Consider the following 23,405-nt stretch of genomic DNA (forward strand, 5'->3'; position numbering starts at 1 on the left):
GGCCTTCCATCTTCCTTGACTTCTACTTTGTTCGTCTTCGTCGTTTCTATAAATAGCGGCCTGCACGCGCTTATACGCTTGTGCACGTCGACTACGTGAACCGAGGGACACGCGTATTCACGCACAGTGCGCGGTTGCGACAGTCCGCCTGATTACGACAGGGCCGTACGCACAATATATCTAGTGGGAGGAGGCATCTCTTCCTCCTTTACGTTATCGTGTTTTTTTTTTTCTATTTGCCTTTTACGATCTCGAGACAAGGCAAATGCTATAAAAATATAAGGTATGCTCTCAATTTCAAATATACGCCCTTCATCCTCGTTTATTCGGGGCGAAATAAGCCTTCAATTTTTTCAGGTTTTTAGATAGAAAAGACGATAAAGTACACTCGTGTAATATCTAATGACTCTTTAAACAACCAAGACCCTTGGACTCTTGTATAAGTAGGTTTCGTCACGCATTTTCTAAAAGTGGGACATTATCCAATTGTGGCTGACATTATTGGTAGCAAGAAGTTACGGTAGCGCAACAAGTGGTCCTTTCAACAATCTCAGTTAATCCGACTGCAGCAAAGAGTGTTATATTTCTAAGAGATCGACAAGGCGCGAGAAAGCTTAGGGAAAGCGGAAGCTTCTCAATGCGTCGTAAACGATATTCTTTCATTACCGCTACTATGAGCAACTATATAATGCAAAATGTGGGTTTAGCTTGTTTTCACAGCTCTTAGCCTAACCGCCCTGTAAATGCTTCTTTATGTGCTCCTGCTGACCGTCGGAAAATAAAGGGCCTCTGAAAATTAAGTGAAAACAGTTTAAAATACGAGAAAGCACTTGTAACATTGTATATGAAAATAGTTTAATTTTATACGTTGGTTTCTAATTTTCATTGAATTTGGTGAAGACTAACGTGTAAAATTACAGGTATAAATGAAAAGATTATATCAGTGTATATGTATATTAGCCATGTTAAAAAAAGGATGTCTCTACTCCCTGGAAAAATACGGAAAATCTGAAATTCTCGGAGATTTTTTTTTGTATCTAAAAAAATCATCATTCAATGTTTTAAAAAAATATTAAATATAAGATACATATTCTTTATTGTAATGTTTAGTGATAAAAGATGAAAATATTATGCAAATGAAAAAGGTTTACGAAAGCTATTCAGTCTTTTTACAATACATTTGCAAATCTAATATTATAAATTTAAGTGGCTCTGTGTTTTTCCTTCCTATGAGTGAAAACCATTTGAAAACACATATAATAAAAAATCTTATTTCAAGAAGTTGAACCAAAAAATCTTTAAAACATTTTCCTTTCCTGAAATTATGAATAAAAATACTTGGCAAATCAAGGAATTTCCAAGGAATTTTTTTAGAAGATTTGAGTGGACACCCTGTAAGAGATAGAAAATTTTATAATCATTCGTACATTTTACGCTAAAAATATTTGTGCCTCTAAATCCTTTTTCCTTTCCCGAAGGCGATCATCAGTGAAATCTTAAGGTACGGTCCGAGTTAATGTTGGCAACGAATATATAATAAGAGTGGCCACTATTATTTCGACACGCGGCTCTCTCGCGCGACCGGCCCTTCTCCTCTCTTCTCCGCTGTTACGGGGCCCGCTTACGTAATTTTCTCAACTGCCGGAGTGCGCCGACGAAACGAAATTGAAAGTAAAATAACCAAACGTTCCCCGTACCGGTGATCCGCGCTGCCGTTGAAATACAGTAAGAAGCGGGGGTCGAGAAGCCCGGCAACAAGTAGAAGCTCGGCGAAAAGTATTCTCTTGATCCAAATAAGAAAGGAGAAGGAGGAAGGCTTCCTGCCCTTCTCACAGCAGGAGGAAGTGGTCGCGGAAACGGCACTTTCCTTTTGCCGAGCTCGAATAAAGCTACCTGATGCATGGCACAGGACCATCGCGCGCCCGGGCCGGGGTGTGCGCTTGGTGCTGCTTACAAAATTCTAAAGTTAATTAACCCCTCCGGACTGTGTCCCTATGCACTTGAAAAAAAGAGAGAGTAACCGCAATTTTTTATGAGTTGTTTTCAAATCTGTAGGTGTTTTGTAAATTCTCGAGAGTCTTTTAGATAAACCATTTTTGATAACAAACTTATCGAATTGATTATGAATGAAACAATTTATCTTATTTAAACAGTCTGAAGAATCGATCTCTAGATAAATTAACTATACTCGATTAATTAATTATAGTCGACAAAATAGTTCATCCAGTAACAAATATTATCAAAATACGCCATTAGTATTTAACATTTATGCAGCATTGCAAATGTAATATTAATGTACGGTTTTTTTTTGTGTGTGGCTTCATGATGATTTACGATGGGCGCTTTATAGTTTCATGTTTCGAGGTGATTTTTGGATGAGTCGATAGAAAAGCTCGCGCGCCGATGTCGCATTGGCTCGGATGAATTCACGGGAAGATCTATTTTCCCGCGAGTCAGTCACTTGGCCAACCGCTTGGCTGAGAGCCACTTATTGCATCTTAGCAACCTCTTCCTAACTCTCCGGACCTTGCTCCCATTTCACCGCCAGGAGATAAAGAGGTAGGAGCAACTAGATCCTCCGTGCGACGTACGATACTCCTCTCGCGCGAAAGTAATCGTTAAGCAAATAGCACTTTGCGCTGATGAAATTGATACTTCCGCGTGATGCTGAATCAATGGAAATATTAAACGTGAAAAAAAATATAGAGAGATCTAGCAGAGTGTCTCCCCCCCCCCCCAAATTTCTTTTATTAAAAGATATTATAAAGTGCTGTAAAAAGAGCAACGCTAAATTTATGAAATATGAATGCTAAATTTACTAAAGTAAATTTCTTTTTCTTTGTACGTTTTTTGGAGAATTTGTATCAATACGTATATTTGAGATTTTCCTTCGCGCGATAAATAATTTCTAAGAGTTACATTTTCTAAAGAGCTACATTCCAACACGGGATGAGATAAAATTGTTTCGTCGAATTTAGCACAGGGTTGAACGGCAAGAGCTGCAAATACCCGATTTCACTGATATAGTTTTCCTGATGGACACGGTGCAATAACCCGTTTCTCGTTTTTTCTAATATTGTACCGCAGTGCCCTTAAAACGTGCAATATGTATAATACGCATTGAGGGCAATTTCTATCCTTTTTGACTCAAGGATAAGAGAAACAATGGTCCTTCGTCTCGGCCGGTCGATTCGCAAAAAATTACGAGAAAAACTAAAGCAAAGAGACAAGAAACGTGCGAGTGAAAATTATGTCGGTTAATACGTGGCGATATTCTTGCACAAGACGGATGGATAGAAGAAGAGAAGAAAAAAAAAGGAAAAGAGAAGAGAGAACAAACAAAATACAATTCGGGCAGATAGTCAGGCCAAATTTCCTGAAACTTTTTTTCATACAATCGGAGAAAAGAAAACACGGAAGGGAACCGGAGACAGGGTAACACAGATTAGAAAAAAAATCCTATAATTTGGATGTTGAAACCAATAACAATCTGAGGCATTTCCAACCGAGCGCTCGTAAATGTTCTCGTAAATGCCTCATAATGCCAAACGGCCGTTTCTCTTGTCCGTTTTTGAAGAATACAGAGAGAGAGAGAAAGAGAGAGAGAGAAAGAGAGAGAGAGAGATTTTTGGCGACTTATATTCATCTCTTCCGTCTACAAGTATGTTTGATTTTGCCGAAAGCTTTATACCAATGATATAGTTTCATGAAATTAATTTTATCACCGTCCTTGGACCTTTTACCCCGGTAAAATGTAGATGTGAATAGTTTCTATAGATTCCTGGACATTCGCATAATGCGTATATAAAATGGTGATATACAGATAATTTTCATTTTTTTTTTTTTGCACATCCATCGTTGCAAAGATAGTGCGAGTTAAACAAAGATAAAGATTTATTATTAAAAAAAAGTAGATGAAAGACTTACACACATTTATGTATAAGACTTATATATATTTATATCATAATGTGTTAAGGATGTTTGGAGTTATGGTATAATGATAATATATTATATTATATATATAATTCATCTGTTTCAAAAAATTTATTTCTTTTATCTACTTATTTCTAAAATTGCTGCGATATATTTATTTCAATATATTTTATTTGTTTCTTAAAATAAAATAATTTTCTCTGACAAAATAAAAACAATGCAACATAAGTTAGCTGATAAGCGTGGAGAGCAATTATGACAGGTGTACTCGCATTAACTCCCTAGCTTTTAAAACTTTGATATAACCGTTTCTCTCTACAAGTTGTCTAATATTTATTACCTTCACATGCATTAATTATATCGAGAAAGAGAGAGAGAGAGAGAAAGAAAGAGAGAAAGAAAGAGACCTTATGATTATATTTAACACAAAGTCAGTGGAGATTACATTTTACGGTCTCAAATGGTGTCTATGCTTCTTCTATACATCCGTTCAAGGCTGTAACTTTAGTGTGTTAAGATTTGAAAAATGTACTTGTTAACTCTTTCCTCGTTTCTATGTCATTCATGTGACACGACATATGTTGATGACTTAATGTGAATCTTTGATAATAGTGTCACATCATAGCCTACAAACTGAAAGTTCTTAATGATTGACGAAAAATATGTTCATTCTCGGAATTTTGTGGACTTGTCAGATGTCTTTTCGTTGTTGCATTTTTATTTGCAATTTGAAAGTGGACAGATAATAAAACTCAATACTCAATATATTAAAAAGACATTTATACGCGCTTGATTATAAATATGATATATAATTAGTATAAATTTTATAATTAATTATGTAGCGCTTGGAATTACGTTATTTAAATATTTATAACGCCCCCCGAGGACAAAATTAATGTTTTGTTAATATTGAGAAAATGCTAACAAATTATAATACAAATTATAAATATGTATAAATTTTTATTTTCATTAATTAGCAAAGACGCACAAACATTTTTGCGTATATTGTGATGATTACTTTGCTTTTTTTGGACAAAACAACAATTATAATCAGTTTCGACATTCTTCGTAAAATAAAATGTCTTCTCATTTTGTTTCTATTCATTGATACCTCGTAATCATTAAATCCTAATTGGAAACTGACGTGAGAAATCATGTCGAGGTGACTTATACAGATGTCATTCGACTTTTCATCGTCTCGAGGTTATTATAATGAAACTCGACTAGTTATACGGGGCGACGGCTGAGAAAGATAATATGTAACTAGATAAAACACGTATACTTTGATATAGGACGTTGCACCACGGAAGCAATACAACCATGAATAAAAATAGAAAGTACATTTAAAACTAAATTAAATTAAATTTTTTTTTTTAATTTATGTATTAATAAAGAATTCATTAAGAAAGAATATATATAAATGCGACAGATAATATTTATAATCATTTATTATCTTTTTTATTATAGGTAGTATGTTAATATAGTACATTTAATATTTATTTATTAATATAATACAAATTTACACATATATATTTAATAAAAAAATTATATATTAAATACTATCTATAATAAAAATATTAATAAATGATTATAAATATGTAGATTGATGTTTTATAACATTTTTATATTATAGAAATAATTTTTAAAAATCTATATAAAATTACATTATAACTTTTTTAATTAAAAAATTATTTACGAAAGAATACACGTATATGCTACATGTAACAATACGTTTAGAGACAATCAAGTTTTAAACTAGATCTATATATGTACAACGCGTGCCATGAGAATGTCCCTATCTATAAATAATTAGTCGTTTTATTTCGCGATTTCAATGCTTCAGTGCCGTATATTTAACTGCATCATTAAAAACAAGAGAGGCGATCGATGTAGAAGCGGAAAGACTCCAGAATAAATCAGCGATGCCGAAATCCATTCTCTCGTTTCTGGCGCGACACGAAAGAAAATTGTTCAACGGCGCCTCGTCAATACGTGAGCATGATAAGTATCCGCGACTATTCCACATCTCCTTATCAGCGAAACTTCAGGCGCAGTTATCCACACGAGCGTTTCAATTTCCGAATGACCCAATTTCGCAACGGCACCGCCGTACGCATACACGCGTGTGTTGCATTTGCTCCCGCGGATCGTCCATGTTTTCCACGTGTTCCTGAAAGTTCGTTTAGCTCGACACGCGCGGAGCGATAACTCGTGTTATCAGATACGAGACGCCGCGCTATCAAAAAGACGTTAGATGCCTTTCTAGTTTTTGACCAAATTTTTGGCAAATTTTTGTATAAATTCTATCTTTAATCCCGAACAGATATCGGGAAAGAGGAAAATACGCCGTTCTTGGCACATGGTACATATTTTTTTTTTCCAAGGTTTGATTTTGACTACAACCTTTTCGTGACAGAGATAGTCACAAACCAGTCATTTTGCATGTCTCGAATTTACATATTTACTAGCAGGCACAAACAAATAAGAAATTACCATAATTTTTTTGCTCACGTTTCCCTTATCAGTACTTAATGTAAAGTTAAACGACGCGCGAAATGTTACTACCATGTCTTGATAACTATTACCGATATTATTTCATGTCTGTAGTAAGATTAAAAAGCTATTTTCTGGACATTCTTTGCGTTTAATGTATGTCAATATTTCACGTATGCGCGTGTATGATATAAAACAATCATATACTCTAATATATTTTATTAGATGTAGACATTATAATAGCAGATTTCACTTCTTGAAATTACATCATCCTCTCTCTTCCTTCTTCTAACCATACAGACTTTTCCTGTGTGCGACATACTTTATTTACATCAACGATAATTAGGAGATAAGGTTTTCTATTAAAGCGGAAAATCCAAAAGAAAGAAGAGAAAGAATACTATTGGCAACTTTTCTTGTTTATCTTCCTGTCTATACTCCATTTTTCTGCATAGAGTTATTTCCGTATATTTCATTGTGACATTTATCTCTCATCAGTTTTTGTATTCTTTTGTTCACAGATCATTGCCGCTCTTGTATCCTGGTCAGTTTCCTGTATATTCAATGCTTTCTTAAAAATTGAGAGAAATTCTTTTACATTTTTTTTTTATATAAAGGACAAATGATTCAGGTTCGAAAGATGTACAATATATGATCGAGCGTGCCGAACAAAATTTTTCAAAGATTTCACAGGTGCGAATAACAGTGTACCGAATGCATTGTTATGCAAGGCAAAACGCAATACCGAGGTCAACGATCATCGTCGCATTGTCCGTTTTGTACGCTTCTCCATTCTCTATACAGTTACGTGTCACAAATTTTCATGCAAATAACATTTTCGTAATCTATTTACATATTTAAAATATTTATGACGTCTACACTATCTCTTGATTTGTATAAAAGCGGCTTTTTCGCAAAAAGCCTTTTCTGAAAAAGCAAACACCTTGAGAAAACAGTGTGTACTCTGTTATATTTAAGTCAAAAGTACGGTTGTGCATTTGAGACACTGATAGAAAGGGATCTTCTATTTTTTGGAGAATGGTTTTTAAAAACACAAACTTTCGGAAACGTTCTTCGATTTTCGCGGACACCGCGTTTGCTTTTCTGGAACGAATTTTCTGAAATTTACTGTACCTATGCGACTTTTTGATTTCCCTATAAACTGCTATCGTCGACTATTATTTTCCGATTATTTTACAGAGAATGTCAAACAATCATTCTATCATGCATCCAAGGCCGGCGTCCCTCTTCATCTTCCGTCCGCCGCGTATGCACTTTGTGAGCATCGACAAAACAACATTGGCAAGATGGCCTCTCGAGTGAGAAGAAGCCGGTGAGAGCGCGGTAAAAGAGAATGAAAGAGAAAAAAAATCGAGAAAATTCTCGGCTTGCGCGCGAACAAGCGTTCAACGTTCACGCGTGCTCGCCCTCGTGCTTGAGTGCAGCGGAGCCGTGCGACGTACGCGTGTGTACACATGCCGAACGCGCTGCGTGCGTGCGTGCGTGCGTGCGTGCGTGCGTACGTGCGTGCATGAATGCTCGCGCGGGCATTAGTGACGCATATAAGTGCGCACCGAGTGTAAGTAGGCCACGGTGCTTTCACACGATAAGACCTTATCAGAGGCGAGCGCGCGTACGCCTTTGGTTTGTATCGTGTGTGTGTATCTCCGTCCCCCACCATCCCTTTCTGCGCCTGTTGGCCGCCCCCCTGGAGCTCACCGACTGCGCCCTCATGATCTCGAGAGATCTTCCTTCTCTCTCTTTCATTCTCCGCGTCTCTCACTTCATCTCTTTCATGTATATACGTGCTGTCCTCTCTTTCTCTATCCTCCACGTCTCTCTCTCTCTCTTTCGTTGGTAATATCAACAGATTATCCATTCCTCTCCCTTGTTGTTGTATACAGCGGGATATGAAGTATTATTCTTTTTCTCGGACGATCCTCGTATGTGTTATCTATAAAATTCTTGTCTCTAAATTAGTGTTTTCGCGGTAAGATAATAATAAGCATCAGAAGGTGTTTATTTCTTTAAATCGCTGGGTTCAGTTATATGAATGATCTAGAATGTATACTGCATTTATATATACATATATATAATTATAGAAGAGATATTCTTCAATTTATTAAGGGAGAGAAAGAGAGAGACAGAGAGATGATAGAAGGACATATCAATAATACTATTTCGGAATTAATAGAAAGCATGAGAAATTGTAATTTACAAAATTATTTTATTATTAGTTAAAGTTTATTATATCTCCTTAAATTTTATATCTTCTTATATTTTATTATTAATTATAGTTTATTATATCTCCTTAAATTTATATCTATATTCATATCTCAAAATGTACTGCTATATAAGATTTATAATGAAAATAATAATATGATATAGTTAATTATTTTTATTTCAGAAATAAAAATAAATCTAAGTGACGTACCTATTGTGATGTTATCTCAGAAATAAAAATAATTAGATTACATCACAATATGTGCGATATTTTAGAATAGTTTTACCAAGTGCACAAATACGGTCAGAAAATGAATATTTACGACCTGTAATAAACGGAAATGAAAATTTCGAAACCGATTGTCAGTACCTATATCTAACAGAAGTTTAACTTTTACGATTATAACGAAGAGGAAAAAAAAATAGAGTAGTTAAACTAGAAACTGGAATAGAAATAGAGCAATATATTGTTAGAGAAAAAAAGGGTAACCTTGCGACAAAAGAGCGATTTTCTCGAAATACACAGCCATCCTGCGATCCTGTTTTACGAGGTCAGAGATGTGGGAGACGAAAGATTCGTTATTGTCAAAATTATTGCATTTGACGTTTTTTATTTCCGACTGTTTATTGGAGCATTTTCTTAGTCCAGCCTATTGCGAAACAATTTCGCACACTAGCTGAAAAAGGGAAAAGTTTTGAATGAGTGAGATTTATTTTCAACTCTCTAACCCATTCAAAGATAATTTGAGGGGTCGCGACGTGACGTAAATATGGTTTACTCTATTAGTAAAAAAAAAAGATTTTTACGAAAACTCAAAGATTTCTAAAGATTCATCTTTTAACACGTCTTACATACGTAAACATTGAATAAATTCTTTCACTTTGCTTTACTTATTTTTCCTTATTATTTAAAATGAAGAAAAATATAGAAGAGACAGACGTGCGCACGGGTTTTAAAATTTTATAATTTTAATTTGATATTACAGATATTATTTTTTTATCGTTCAATAGCTAGTCTTGACTTAAAACGTAGCCGATACTAATATAATTTTTTCGAGTTACAAAATGATTGTTAATAAAGCGGTTTCAGAGAAAATTAAGTTTCTACGTAATAAAGGCTTGTTGTCCACTCGAATTCAAATGCCAATCCAATTATTTCATAAAGCTTGTATATATATATATACATATATATAGATATATGTACGAGAGAAATTTCCTTCGCACGAACACGACGAGATTTTCGCGTCGTATCACGTCCCTGGACCGCATCGAGACGCGTTAACGCGACGTACAAATAACAATGTGGGGACCTTGAGACCGCAACGGTGCAAGGCATCGAGAGCGCGAAACGCTCGCATAACGTTACGGCATTACATAATGATGCGTGAATGCAACGTCGCGTCTGCTGCGCTCGAAAGCAGGGCGAAAAAGATCAGGATTGTGGAGAAAAACGCGCGGGAAGGTGCACGCGTGCACGTGCGCATTAAATGCGTGTTTTAATCGTGTATGTGTCAAGTCAAGGTAACAGAAGATTGTACCGATCGATTTATCGTATAGACCGTTTTATCGCGCCGCGGCTGCTCTCAAAATATCAACAATTAGCGCCGTTCTATTAAAGAAAGCACGATTCCGTTTCTAATCTCGAGTATGCATTCTGTCAACAATAATCGATAGCGGATTCCACACGTGTCGCGGCGATGTTACAATAAATCCTAGAGAGAAACCGGGTAAATAATTTTTTATTTCAATGCAATCGACAACGCGCTCCATCGTGGAACACGTGGAATCAATTAACGTAATAATGCGTTATATTTTTCTAGCGGTAGTGCACAACATATATATATATATATATATATATCTTTCTCCTCGCCACACAATATAGTCGTGTATTTCGAGAGAGGAAAAATTCTTAAAATATTCCTTTGAAATTTCTTAACCGCGCTTTTCTAAGCTCGCATTATTTCTCTATACATCGATTCTCTGTATGATGAAATATTTCTCGCGTTTTTATCGTCGATAATCGCACTGAAGACAGTGTGCATTCTTTCAAATACTTTCTAGAAATGAGATAAGAGCAATAACTCGTTATCACGGAAAATCGTGATTGGATGCAACAAATATAAGCATATGGTGGAGAAATACTGTCACAAAAATACTGTTGCAACTGCGTCATCTAAAATATGTAAAAATATTGTGCATGGCGACAAGAAAGCGATTATAGAAAAGAAAGCCGAGATATGCGAACAACGTAGTTAGGAATGACCGTGAATCAATATGTGACGTGATGCGAATTTGCGTGAATTGTAAGAATCTAATCAGTTACGCGAACCGTCGCTGCATGATTGAACGACATTTCGCCGCGATCATTCCTAATCTTTATCTCGTGCATGTTCCTTTTATTGAGATTATATAATTGCTTTATAGAAGTTTCATATGTATGTAAATTGTATTCTTAATTAAAAAGAGAGAGAGAGAGAGAGAGAGAGAGAGAGAGAGAGGAAGAGAAGGGTTTCCGTTCCTGCGTATTTAATACAAGTTATGTCGCCTATACTCTTCGTATTCGATTTACAATTAGCAATTGACAAAGAAATTAAAAAACAACAATTTTTCTAGAAATAACTTTATGATACTCGTACAAGTGCCGACATTCGCTTCTGCGCGTGTTTCTTCTCGATTCTTGTCACTTGGATGCATCGACTCCGACCGATGCCGCGCGATTGCGTCAACGCCTCTAACTCTAACCGTTTCTATCGACAGTACGAGAACTGTCGTTTCAGAAAGACGACCTCTTATGCAACCTCGTCGTTGTTTTTTTCCTATTTTCCTTACGGCGAGGCGCGCGTGTACGCGCGCGCAAGCGAGCGCGTATTCTTCTTTGGAAAGTCGAGGTCTCGCGGCTTATTATCTGGCCACGTACGTGGAAAAAAGACCTTATCGTTCGTCGCCAACGCGCAGATTCGTCACGATCTGTGCTCCGTCGTTTCGCGAAAACTTTCGCGATCGCGCAACTCGCCTTTTACTTTCAAAAATCGCATTGATAATGAGTGATGCGCTTTATCAATCTGATACAATTTTAATATTAATTTTTTCCCCGGAGACACATTGACCTTATATTATCGGGTAATTTGATCCGCCAAACAAGATTATGCGGAACAAACAGGGAAAAGAGAGAACATAGAAAAAAAAGAACAATTGATGAAAAAATTAATCTAATATTTGATGAGAATGTATCAATGTTCATTTTATTTCACAATGACAGAATTATAGATAATTATCTCTTTTCTAATTATTTATTATTTATTATTAGTGTCAGCTAAAGATCCTCGTGTTATTTAAGATACTATTCTCTGCGTGAATCATACTTTGGAAAACACTTTTATCTACGCAGAAAAATTACAGAAAATGTTAATCATCTTCTTCGCGACGACGCGTTCCACAAAGTTAGCTGGGATATTCCTTGGCAGGAAGCTTGTTTACGATTGCATTTTTGCGGAAAATACCTTCCGGGGCGAGAATACTCGCATGCTTCGATTCTATTTCGACGAACGGGAGCACGGGAGCGGACACGCTAGCGTATTTCTGTCAACTACTACATACGAAGTAGAAGGTTACCGCATGACATCAGTCCGGGAGCCATTACTACACTCTATTACTGCGTTCCCCGCGATGATAGCACAATCGCATTTTCTTCTATTACGAGAGTTACGGGCTCGCGATCGTCTATTAGGAATCTCGTCGGCGAGAAATCGCCGATGGAAACGTCGAATGGGATAAAGCGGCGCGATGGACGACGCGCGCGTCTTCGCTCGGAGATGTAAGCGGGACTCTTCAAGGTAATTAAAATCTTTGTGACGAGCGATTAGCGGATGAGTTTTTATTGACTGAAACAAGAACAGATCCGCGCGCGTGATAAGAGGCGCATGTACGAGAGAAACGTTGGGCGCGACATGTCTCTCTTACACACTTAATAAAACGACATAACGATGTCAGGCTTACGCAATCAGTTTCGCACGTTTTCAATTGTCTAAGGCATCGGGGTTGCAAACTGGGGCGCGAGGAAATTCTCGAGCAATAATATACAATAATATGAAGCGTATTAATATATCCAATTCACTCTCTTGGCAGGGGAAAAGAATATTAATATTTTTCAATTTATTTTCCAATTTTTTTTTCAATTTATTTTCAAATATTAATTTTATTATGTAGTGCTGTGTTTAAGGACAATATAAAGGGATATAATGCAAGTTTCGAAGATGTCTAGTTCGAAGCAAGCGGCAAATTTGCTAAAATTTAATCTTTAATTTAATTCGACGTAGCAACTTTTTATCTATTTAATCACATCTGTGCCATTTAATATGTTAATTATGAAAGAGTAGTTCGCTAATTTTTATTACAAACGTGACTGATTGCCTTGTCAATGGGCGCGCGGCTGCCGCGCCGGAGGAGAGTTACAAAGAGAAGCGTTTGTCGCGACCTAAAGCCACACATTCGCTCGGCGAACGAGCTCGGCATGCTGATATTTTGCAAGACGCGCAAATATGTGCATAAATAGATGTGCCCATCTTGTAATCATTACGCGAATAGTTCCGAGACGCTCCTCGGTCTTAACGGCCATATCTTTTCGCCTCGTGAAAGCAGGACGGCAATGAAGTCGGATTATCTCCTTCGCGCCGAGATGACTTCATCGAATGTGTTTCTTCAAGTTAACAATGTATTAAGGACAATTTTAAACAAAGCTACTCTTCTCTCTGTCCATTCTACACGCAACGTACAATTTAAAAAAATTATAAAATATATTCGCGAGCATGATTTTCTCTGGTCGCGTAGCTTTCGATGGTTAGTCATCATAGATTGACAATGATTTTGATGCTCGAGGCCGCCGCGCGAGAAATCGCAAATCGTTGATTCGATCGGCTTAACAGCGCAGCGCGTAAATAAGTGCCCCATCAATGCTAATGACGAGCGCACACGCCCGTGCAACCTCGTTCTTATTTTAGAATCCACTCGTATGTTTCCGCGAAAAGGTGTTACCGCCTTTCATTAAGCATCGTACGACAAAAAGCGCAGCGCTCTGGAACGTCCGTGATTCCTTTCGCCTGATCATCGATTAGTCCGATACATGTGTACTTTTTTTTTCTTTTACTGTATGCAATAAAGTCGCATCATAATTGTTATGTCAAATGGCATATAATACGTGGTTGTATTTCCAGAGCGATATTTTGCAATAGGTGCGCACGCGCAGAAAAACAAAGCTTAGCTATTAATCTTTAGCTATTGGTCAATAATCAGAGCTTTATTAGTGATATTATTTAGATTCTCGTATCTCTTAATTCGAAAAAAGTTTAATTATTATAAGTTGTTATATTTAATATATATCAAAGATTTAAGTACAGTATGAAATGCATGGTATCAGATACTTTGCATTTTCTTCTAAATTTAGATATTTTTTTATTTTTTCATTTTTTAAAAATAATTTTTCTTTTTAGTTTTAAAAGTTTCAGTGGCTGTCAACGAATCGGTGTTTTATTCCCGATCGTTATATACAAGAGCGAGGCATAGTATGCCTAGTTAACGTGCGTAACTCGCGCGCGAGACTCGCGCAAGTATGAGGTGGCAACCTTGAAACTGGGCACCACCTCCACCTTCGTCACTTCCATCAACTGTACCACCACTATCTCTCATGCGACGGGCAAGCCGACCGACAGCCGGTAGCAGGCACCAGCAGCAGCAGCAGCAGCAGCAGCAGTGGCGGCTGTTTCAGCAGCAACGCGCAGCAACAACTAATAGAACAAGAGGAGAAAGGGCGGACAAGAGGGGGAAGGAGGATAGGGCGGGAGCAACAGCGTTGGCGGAATGAAAGAGAGAAGGTTTCCCTCCCCACACGCGGCCCTTTCCTTTTCCTGCAACTCTCCCTCCCGGGACCCTCCTTTCTCGCGCTCTCCCTTCGGTGCTCTTATAGCCGTGCTAGCACGTCGTGCAAACGCGGGAAGCACAAACCGGATTCGCAATAAAACGAATCCCATCTCGAAATGCGCGCGAGAGGATCTAAACCTACACACGTTCAAGCTGGATCCTCTCTCGCTCTTTCTCTTTCCTCCTCCTCTTCCCGCACCCTCGCCCTCATCTCATTCCGGCTATCTCTTAACGTTCTTTGCTGCTACTTCCTCTCCCTTTGCCTTTCGCCGCGACCTCTCTTTCTCCGAGAGATTCACTCGCCCTCTCTCTCGCTCGTTGGCTCGAGTGAAAGGGACGCGGAAAGAAGGGATGATCGAACCTGTGCGTCGCACTGTGAGAAAGGTGCAAGTACAATCGTTGTCGACCGCTTCGTCTGGACGAGGGCAGTTAGAAAAGACTGGAGGAGAGAGAGAGAGAGAGAGAGAGAGAGAAAGAGAGTAAAAAAAGAGAATGAAAAAAGATTAATAAGAAGGGCTGGGCGAGATAAAGAGAAGGGAGCAGAATTGGAAGTAGTATCGAGAGGAAGGGTGAAATTGTCTCACGAGAGAAAAAAATTAGGGTAAATTATTCTCCTTTCAAATATCGTTCTGCATCATTAATCTTTGCTTTTGACGCGTTCAACAGCAATACTTAATTTTCGGAATTAAGGAAAAGGATTAGGTATTTATATTTTCATAATTACAATGGTAACAGTGTTCTTATTTTATTTTGACTGTCACATTTATAAAAATGAAATCAGTGAATTAGAAGACTGTATCTAATTATAATCGTGCATGAGTCATTGAATTAAGAACAGTTGTTGTATTCTAGATTGTGATAAGGAGATTACAGATAATACCGAAAAACTTTATAAATTATTGCAATTTCAAAAATTACGATACTTTCATATTGTCAGTCAAAGCGAAACATGGATTGATATTTTATAATTTAATTAGTATTTTTGATATTGAGAAATTTATTGACACAAATATTTAAAGATTTATTTCTAATTATTTAAATTTTTATTTCTCAATTGAAAAATTTTAATCGAAAATAAATAAAGTGAGATAATGATAATATACGAAAACAGATCGAAGAAAATTTTCAGAAAGCGAACGATCGTAAGTGCAAGAACATGTCGTTTTAAAAAAAGCCGAGGCTCAGAGTCTCGAAAGCGTAAACACATTACGAAGGCGGGAACGGGGGTAAGAGCAAAGTGTTTAATTGCATGTATTGCCGAGGCAACGAGAGGAGGAGGACCTTGCGATTCTCCCCTCTCTCTCTCTCTCCTTCTTTCTCCTCTTTTTCGCGCATAATGATAAACAGCAGCCGTGTGCTCCCTACAACGATTACGCAACGCCGCTTGGCCTTCTCTCGCGTACCGATTGTAAATTAGACCGCATCATAAATAAATAAATAGCGCGCAAACGGCATCACCGATCGTCGTCGGATAAATCGACGGACCGGATTCGCGACAATCAAACAAGCGTGATAATTATACCGCGCGATTAATATATTGCACGAGTGATAGCGATGTGCAAATATTTGCGCGTACGCAGGCGTGAGAAATGCGCGGCGCTTCTTCCGGAAATAATACGCCTTCGCTCTTATACGATTCGATTCAGCTTGACTCGATGTATTATTCAGTGATAAATCATTTCGCCCGCTAGCGATATTTATTTATTTCTTTTTCTCTTTCGAATGTGCATGGTCGAGGTTTTATTCGCGAAACAGACATCAGCGTGCAAAAACATCGATTAATCGTCGATACCGGGCGTGCTAATCTCCAGGAATCTGTATACGAGGGATATTACCCGCTCGTAAGTCTATATTTGCCCACAAAAGGTCACGGATTTCTCATCGATTAACGATTAAATGATTGGTTGAGCAGTTGACATTTTTCACGGTTATACGAAAAGGGTAAATCTCCCGGGTTGGCGAATATTTATTATTCGAATCAACCTGAAGGTAATCAACAACAACTAAATTGATTAGCAATGAAACGTTTCGGATAAAAAAAAGACACATAAACTATTATATTGATTCTTTTATATTAACTATACTTGATATACGTACATCGAAGAATTTTACAATTGTATTGAATTAAATTTCTTTACTATAAAACATTATTTTTACTAAAATAATCACGCACTAATACATATTCTCGTATGTTTGTTAAATTATTTACTACGTTAAGTAATGTAAACTCGTCATGCGTAATTTATGTGCCTTAGCAGATATTTGTGTGCACAGATATTATAAATCTAAAAAATTAATTAACAAAGTTATGAATACATGATATGATGTCGGACATTCCCAAGTGCATCGTTAAGTGTACGACGTCTGGATAAAGGTCTTAAAAGAATCAAATAAATTTTGCGATTCAAGCGTCGTTTCGTCAGCTGTTTTCTACAGATGAAGACGCGAAAGGCGGGAAGGAGGAAGACCGCGTAAAGGCGCCGTCACACGGGACTCGCTGCATCAGCTGTTCCACGACCTCCTTTCCACGCGGCCCTCGAACGAGATTCGTCTGGCGCGCTAAGTATAGCCGTCGGTCGCATTGCTGTAATCATCGTGCGTATCACAGATTCGCCGATCGTCGATGACAATCCGCCGTGACGGTGGAAAAAATGGAGCTGCTCGTCAGGTCGCGAATTATAAAGCAACGTCGGTGCAGCATATTAGCCACTAAATAACAAATCTACGATGGCAATCGAACATTTACACGCGATTTTCGTTAACGAGCGACACGCGCGTTCCTTTGCGTACCCCAGTTGACTTGCGTAACGCACTTTTCAGTTGACCCCGTCTCGACGCTCGTTTCAAAAGACTGAAGACAATCGCGCGACTTCAATGAAGGCTTTGTTACATAAAATAATGACGAAGCAGTATATTTATTAATGCACATGTATTTTATCCTTCAACATGATGGTTTGTTCACGAAAACGCGTTCTCATACCTAGCGATTGATAATTAATCCTCGTAATGCGTGCTTTAATTCTTATTTGTTTGTCAGAGTATGATGTCGTAAGTTAGAATTGAAACCGATGTAATATCACCGACTTTATTTTTCAATGCCGATAAATGTAAGCGCGGAGATTGTTTTCGTTCGCCTGCAGCATCGAAATCTTTGACTTCACCAAAATTATACCGGTTTCGATTCTTTCTCTACGTTTGATTGCGAGCTACGTGTTCGCCGATCGAACGAAACTCCACGTTTCCTGGCGAACGGAGGTAACGGACATTAAACCGGCCGTGTTTACCGTCGAATCGTTCAAGCATTTTGCGATCGATTGCTTGTAAAACGCCGCCGCAACCAGCGACCAGCATCGTCGATATAATTCTTGATGAGAAAGAGATCTTTATGCTGCGCCTGTGTTTTTTTCGAAAAAGAGTGCAAAAGAGGAAAAAGAACGACAGAGAGGGAAATAGAAAGAGAGAGAAAGGAAGAAGTGGACGGAAGTGTTATGCAGAGAAAGGCGAGAGAAAGGAAAAGCCAGAGTGATAAAGCGATCGATCTGTTGTTTCGTGAACGCTTGAAGATAATGCGCCGATTCTTCTCATGCGCGCAAAAGACACAAGAAGAATGCAGGTTAAAGGAGAGTAGGAAAAATAGAAAAAGAGCGTTTTTAATTCATACGATTTGTTACAGAATATTTTAGTTTTCAATTTTTATATATCCAAATTGTCCTGCATTTCATTTGAGATAAAATGTTGAAAGGTGCTCTCTTCAGACAAACAATAAGAAAAACATTGTAATTTTCGTAATTTAGTATGTTTAGTTAAAGAGAGAAAAAATTGATATGATATGATCTTTGTTGGCTCTGCGAGTAGGAAAATCTGTAGAATTATATCGGTTTAAAAATGAGAATTGACACTATCTAACAAGAAAACGATACTTATTTAATTCACGTCTGATTCCTTCCGAGACTCGTTGTCGACTTACTTAATACATGAAACAGAACTTTGAGAATATTTGAAAAAGGAAAGGAAATATAATTAATAAGCAGAGATAGACAACAAGGACGTAGAAGGTAAACACAAGCGCGAGGCGTTCGAATAAATTCGGTTACATGAAACAAATTAGATAACGATATTAGAATTTATAGAAGAGTTTTCAAATAAAGTTAATAAACAGAAAATAGATTATTCTTCACTAAACAAGATTTCATAATTTTAATAATGAGTTAAAAAAGTTATATTTGAAAATGACGGATAATAAATACAAAGATAATTTACAAATAAAAGAGATACAACAATATATATTGCGAGTTAATGTAAAAAGAAAGAAGTGAATAGAAAGATCGATGAGTTGGCATTAAAGAGAGGAGACTCTGGTTAAAGCGTTATAATAGCATAATAGAAAAATGGCAGAGAAAAGGAAACATGGGTCAGGACGTAGGAGTGGCGATACATCACCAATGCTGAGGTGGAAGAAAAAAAGATGTATAGAAACAGAAAAAGATGGACGGAATGAGGAGGCGGAGTAAGAAATTGTATGGATACAGTATGGAGTCCACAACCAAAGTGATGAATTGAAAGAAGAAAAAAGAAATGAGAGAAAAGCGAGCGATGCAAAAACGGAAGGGATGAAAGGGCGGAGTAGAAATTGCAGGTACAACGCGAAGAGGGAAGGAAAGAAATGTGCGAAAGAAAGAACGAACGGAGATGTGGAGGAAGGAACGTGTCAGGAAGTTGTGAAGGACACACGAGGGACCAGGAAGAAGCGCCGAGATCGCACGGCGATCCTTGCAGTCTTCTCTCTCTCTCTCTCTCTCTCTCTCTCTCTCTCTCTTATTCTCTCTGTCTCCATTCTTACATATTACGCGCACGGGCTTTTATATTACACCATTGCGACGATGAGGAGCGTCTCTATTTCGATGCGTTCGAATGAGGAAGACAGGAACATAGTACAGACCATATATTCAGCCTAGTGTGCGTAGATTTCGCGTACGCTAGAGAGGTATTGAGAGAAAGATAAAGAAATGGAAAAGAAGTCTGAGAGAGCCGAGACTGAGGGAGAGAGAGCGAGTTAGAATAGATGAAAGAATGTGAGAGAAAGGGAGAAAGAGAGAGAGAGGGAAAGACAAGGAGAGAGATAGAGGGCCAAGTTAAAGAGACATCGAAATGACACGGCGAGCTAAACTTGTGGCACTTCTCGATGCTAATGCCGCATTCGCAAGCGTGGTAAACGTCAGGGCTTTACGAGAACTTGATGTCCCTTGTGGATTTTGTAACCGCGAGTCGCGGCTTCGCCTCTCTCAGTTATTCAAATTGTATTCGTCTGTCCTGTCTGGCCTGCGATGCTCTCGTTATTCTTTCCACTTCGCTTCGCATTTCATGAAATCCCGCCATCAGCGAAGGATAACGCAATGTGACGCGCGAAGATAAATTCCAGATTTGGGATAATTCTCAGTCTGATCAGAACTTCAATCGCGTTTGGCCGTCGAATTAATGTCACGGCAGCGACATCAGCGACAGTGAGTGAAAGCACGAAATATTCACCGAGGTATCATTATCGCGTGATTAACGCCGATACGCGTAATTAAAAAATATTTGCTCCATACCGCAGTTTTGTGTATCGCGGTATAATCGCGCGGCGATAATGATTTAGCGCGCCGAACGTAATGACAGCGTATATCGTCGATTTATTCGGCCATTTCTCTCTCTCTCTCTCTCTCTTATTCTCTCTGTCTCCATTCTTACATATTACGCGCACGGGCTTTTATATTACACCATTGCGACGATGAGGAGCGTCTCTATTTCGATGCGTTCGAATGAGGAAGACAGGAACATAGTACAGACCATATATTCAGCCTAGTGTGCGTAGATTTCGCGTACGCTAGAGAGGTATTGAGAGAAAGATAAAGAAATGGAAAAGAAGTCTGAGAGAGCCGAGACTGAGGGAGAGAGAGCGAGTTAGAATAGATGAAAGAATGTGAGAGAAAGGGAGAAAGAGAGAGAGAGGGAAAGACAAGGAGAGAGATCCCACCTGGCCTCCTCTCTACCACTACCGATCCGCCACACTGCCGCTACAACTACCACTGTCACCGTCGCCACACCACCACTACCGGCGTATGTCGCTGCACTCATTGGATACATTAGAGTATCGCTGATGTGCCACCACTACCAACGTGCCGGTAACCACCACCATCGCCACCACCTCCTGCCGACCGTCCGACTCTACCTCTCTTCGCGCTTACCTAGGACCAGACAGAGAAAGAGGGAGCGCGAACGCGCGAGGGGGAGAGTGAGAACGGGAGAGAGAAAGAAAGAGAGAGAAAGAGAGATTGATTGAGAGAAAGAGATAGGTAGAGAGAGAGTGAGAGAGGGTCCCGGCTTTGCGCAAAAGTTACGACGGAGCGAAGAGCAGTGAGACACACCGCGGAGACCGGAAGAGAACCCTCTCTCCCTGAAGAAGTCCTCTGACAAGAGGAGCGAAAGAGAGAGAAAGAGAGAGAGAGAGAGAGAGAGAGAAGAAAGAGAGAGAGAGAGAGAAAGAGAAAGAGCGACACCTAACCAATAAGACCTAGGCAAGAGAGCTATTTGTAATGCAATAGTGAGAGCACCAGTGGGGAAAGAAAGAGTGGAGGAAGGTGGTGGTAGGTGGAGCGCTTATAGTGGGGGAGAAAGAGCGAGAAAGGAAGGACAGGAGATAGATGGATGCAGAGAGAGAGAGAGAGAGAGATAGGGAGACGAAGGAAAAGAAAGAGAGAGAGAGAGAGAGAAAGAGAGTCGTTCTCGACGAAGGGGAAAGAGAAGGAGAGAGATAGAGATAGAAAGACACCAATGGAGAATCATGCTCCAATAAAAACAGACAGAGACCAGAGAGTTTGCTCTTATCGTGACGCCTGCGCCTGTGCATGTGCATTCTGACAGCGCACATAAGCCACACGCGTACACGCACACATATGCGGTTGCTCATAGTTATATATATATATATATATATATATATATATATATATATATATATATATAGAGAGAGAGAGAGAGAGAGATAGGGAGACGAAGGAAAAGAAAGAGAGAGAGAGAGAGAGAAAGAGAGTCGTTCTCGACGAAGAACCAATACTACGATCCCTTTACAAACGAACTCACGGACTCGTACGGCCTCCTCCTTTCTGGACGCAGAGTATATCGTCGTGAGTTCTCGATGGAGAGAGACGCGCTTTACGGACCCTCAACCCTTTCTGAATTTGTTTGTAAGCCCAAGGGGCCCACCTGGCCTCCTCTCTACCACTACCGATCCGCCACACTGCCGCTACAACTACCACTGTCACCGTCGCCACACCACCACTACCGGCGTATGTCGCTGCACTCATTGGATACATTAGAGTATCGCTGATGTGCCACCACTACCAACGTGCCGGTAACCACCACCATCGCCACCACCTCCTGCCGACCGTCCGACTCTACCTCTCTTCGCGCTTACCTAGGACCAGACAGAGAAAGAGGGAGCGCGAACGCGCGAGGGGGAGAGTGAGAACGGGAGAGAGAAAGAAAGAGAGAGAAAGAGAGATTGATTGAGAGAAAGAGATAGGTAGAGAGAGAGTGAGAGAGGGTCCCGGCTTTGCGCAAAAGTTACGACGGAGCGAAGAGCAGTGAGACACACCGCGGAGACCGGAAGAGAACCCTCTCTCCCTGAAGAAGTCCTCTGACAAGAGGAGCGAAAGAGAGAGAAAGAGAGAGAGAGAGAGAGAGAGAACTAAAAAAGAGGGAGGTGGAGAGAGAAAGAGAGAGAGAAAAAGAGAGAGAGAGAAAGAGTGACAGTAAACATACTTGCAGAAAATATACGTCGTTCTAATCGAGAGTGTCACCGCCTGTGCGAGCGCGGAAGTGCGTTACAGGCTATCACGAGTAAAACCGACAACAAGCATCCTCACACGCTGTCCGTCGCGTGAGGACACGTGCTACGCGATCTAAGTGTCTCCTTTTCTCCGGACATCCCGCGGGATCAACTCGTTCGGATCTCCTATTGTCACTTGTGATCGGAACGATTTTTCAATGTGAACCCTTTCGAACGAGCGTCTCGTTGTATTGTCATTTTTGACATTTTTGCGAGTGACATATTTGAGGATACTACCCGTGTGACACGTGTGTTTGTTCGCACGTGTTTTCGTCGGCGCACGTGCTTTCCAAGACGTCCAAGAGAGAAGAGTTGCGAGAAAAGAAAGTCCGAAAGACTTTTGACAGTTCCAGCTTGCGTGTCAGACTTAGCTCTGTCTTTCGAAAGTTCATTCTGATCTTGCGATGATTGACGCTTGTCAACGAAGAAGAGATATAAGGAAGTGAGAAAGGAGCAGCGGAGAAAAAAAAAGGAAGAAAGGGACAAGAAGAGAAAATTGAGGAAGAGAAAGAGAAGAGGAAGAAGAAGCAGAAGAAGCCTCGAAGCGGAGACCAGGACTCGCCGCACGCTCGCCGCTTACGTATCAGCAAGAGCGGGCCGTGTTGTGTAAGAGCTGAAAGTAAAAGTTGAAACCGCCGTGACTTGAGCTCGCGGGAGCGCGTGCTGCGCGCGCTAAAATCCGATCCTGCCTCTTGTAAGCTGCGGGCACAGCCGAATATCTCTCGCCTCTCTCTTTCCGCCCGTCTTTCTCCGGTGATTTTTGTGTGTTCTTTCTCCCAAAGATAGACAGAAAAAAGAGACAATAAGAAAGAGAGAGAGAGAGAGAGAGAGAGAGTGCGCGCGCGTGTGTGGTATATGTGTGTTTTTGCGCGTCCGGATTCGCATAATCACCGACGCCTCCTCTTCGACGCCCTTGACGAGAAACGCCGCGGAGGACGTGGAGGATCTATCCGTGGAAGTCGGAGAGGGCGTGCTAGGG

At 39.5% G+C, this 23,405-nt stretch overlaps 1 protein-coding gene across 2 annotated transcripts; it reads right to left on the reverse strand.

The window, feature by feature from the left end:
* Positions 1-625: 625 nt before the first annotated feature.
* On the reverse strand, positions 626-23,399 carry LOC115234606. Of its 2 annotated transcripts, XM_029805792.1 has the most exons (3): positions 21,679-23,399; positions 1,698-1,946; positions 626-789 (listed from the first exon to the last, which is right to left on the reverse strand). In XM_029805792.1, the coding sequence occupies exons 1-3, from the start codon at positions 21,909-21,911 to the stop codon at positions 729-731; spliced, it is 543 nt and encodes a 180-aa protein (XP_029661652.1). In that variant the 5' UTR covers positions 21,912-23,399; the 3' UTR covers positions 626-728. The 2 variants fall into 2 exon arrangements, 1 of the variants encoding a protein (XP_029661652.1); XR_003883940.1 differs by lacking the exons at positions 626-789; positions 1,698-1,946 and adding an exon at positions 16,618-17,146.
* Positions 23,400-23,405: the final 6 nt, after the last annotated feature.

This window comes from Formica exsecta, unplaced genomic scaffold (assembly GCF_003651465.1).
Source record: "Formica exsecta isolate Colony F162 unplaced genomic scaffold, ASM365146v1 scaffold201, whole genome shotgun sequence".
NCBI classification, from domain to species: Eukaryota; Metazoa; Arthropoda; class Insecta; order Hymenoptera; family Formicidae; genus Formica; species Formica exsecta.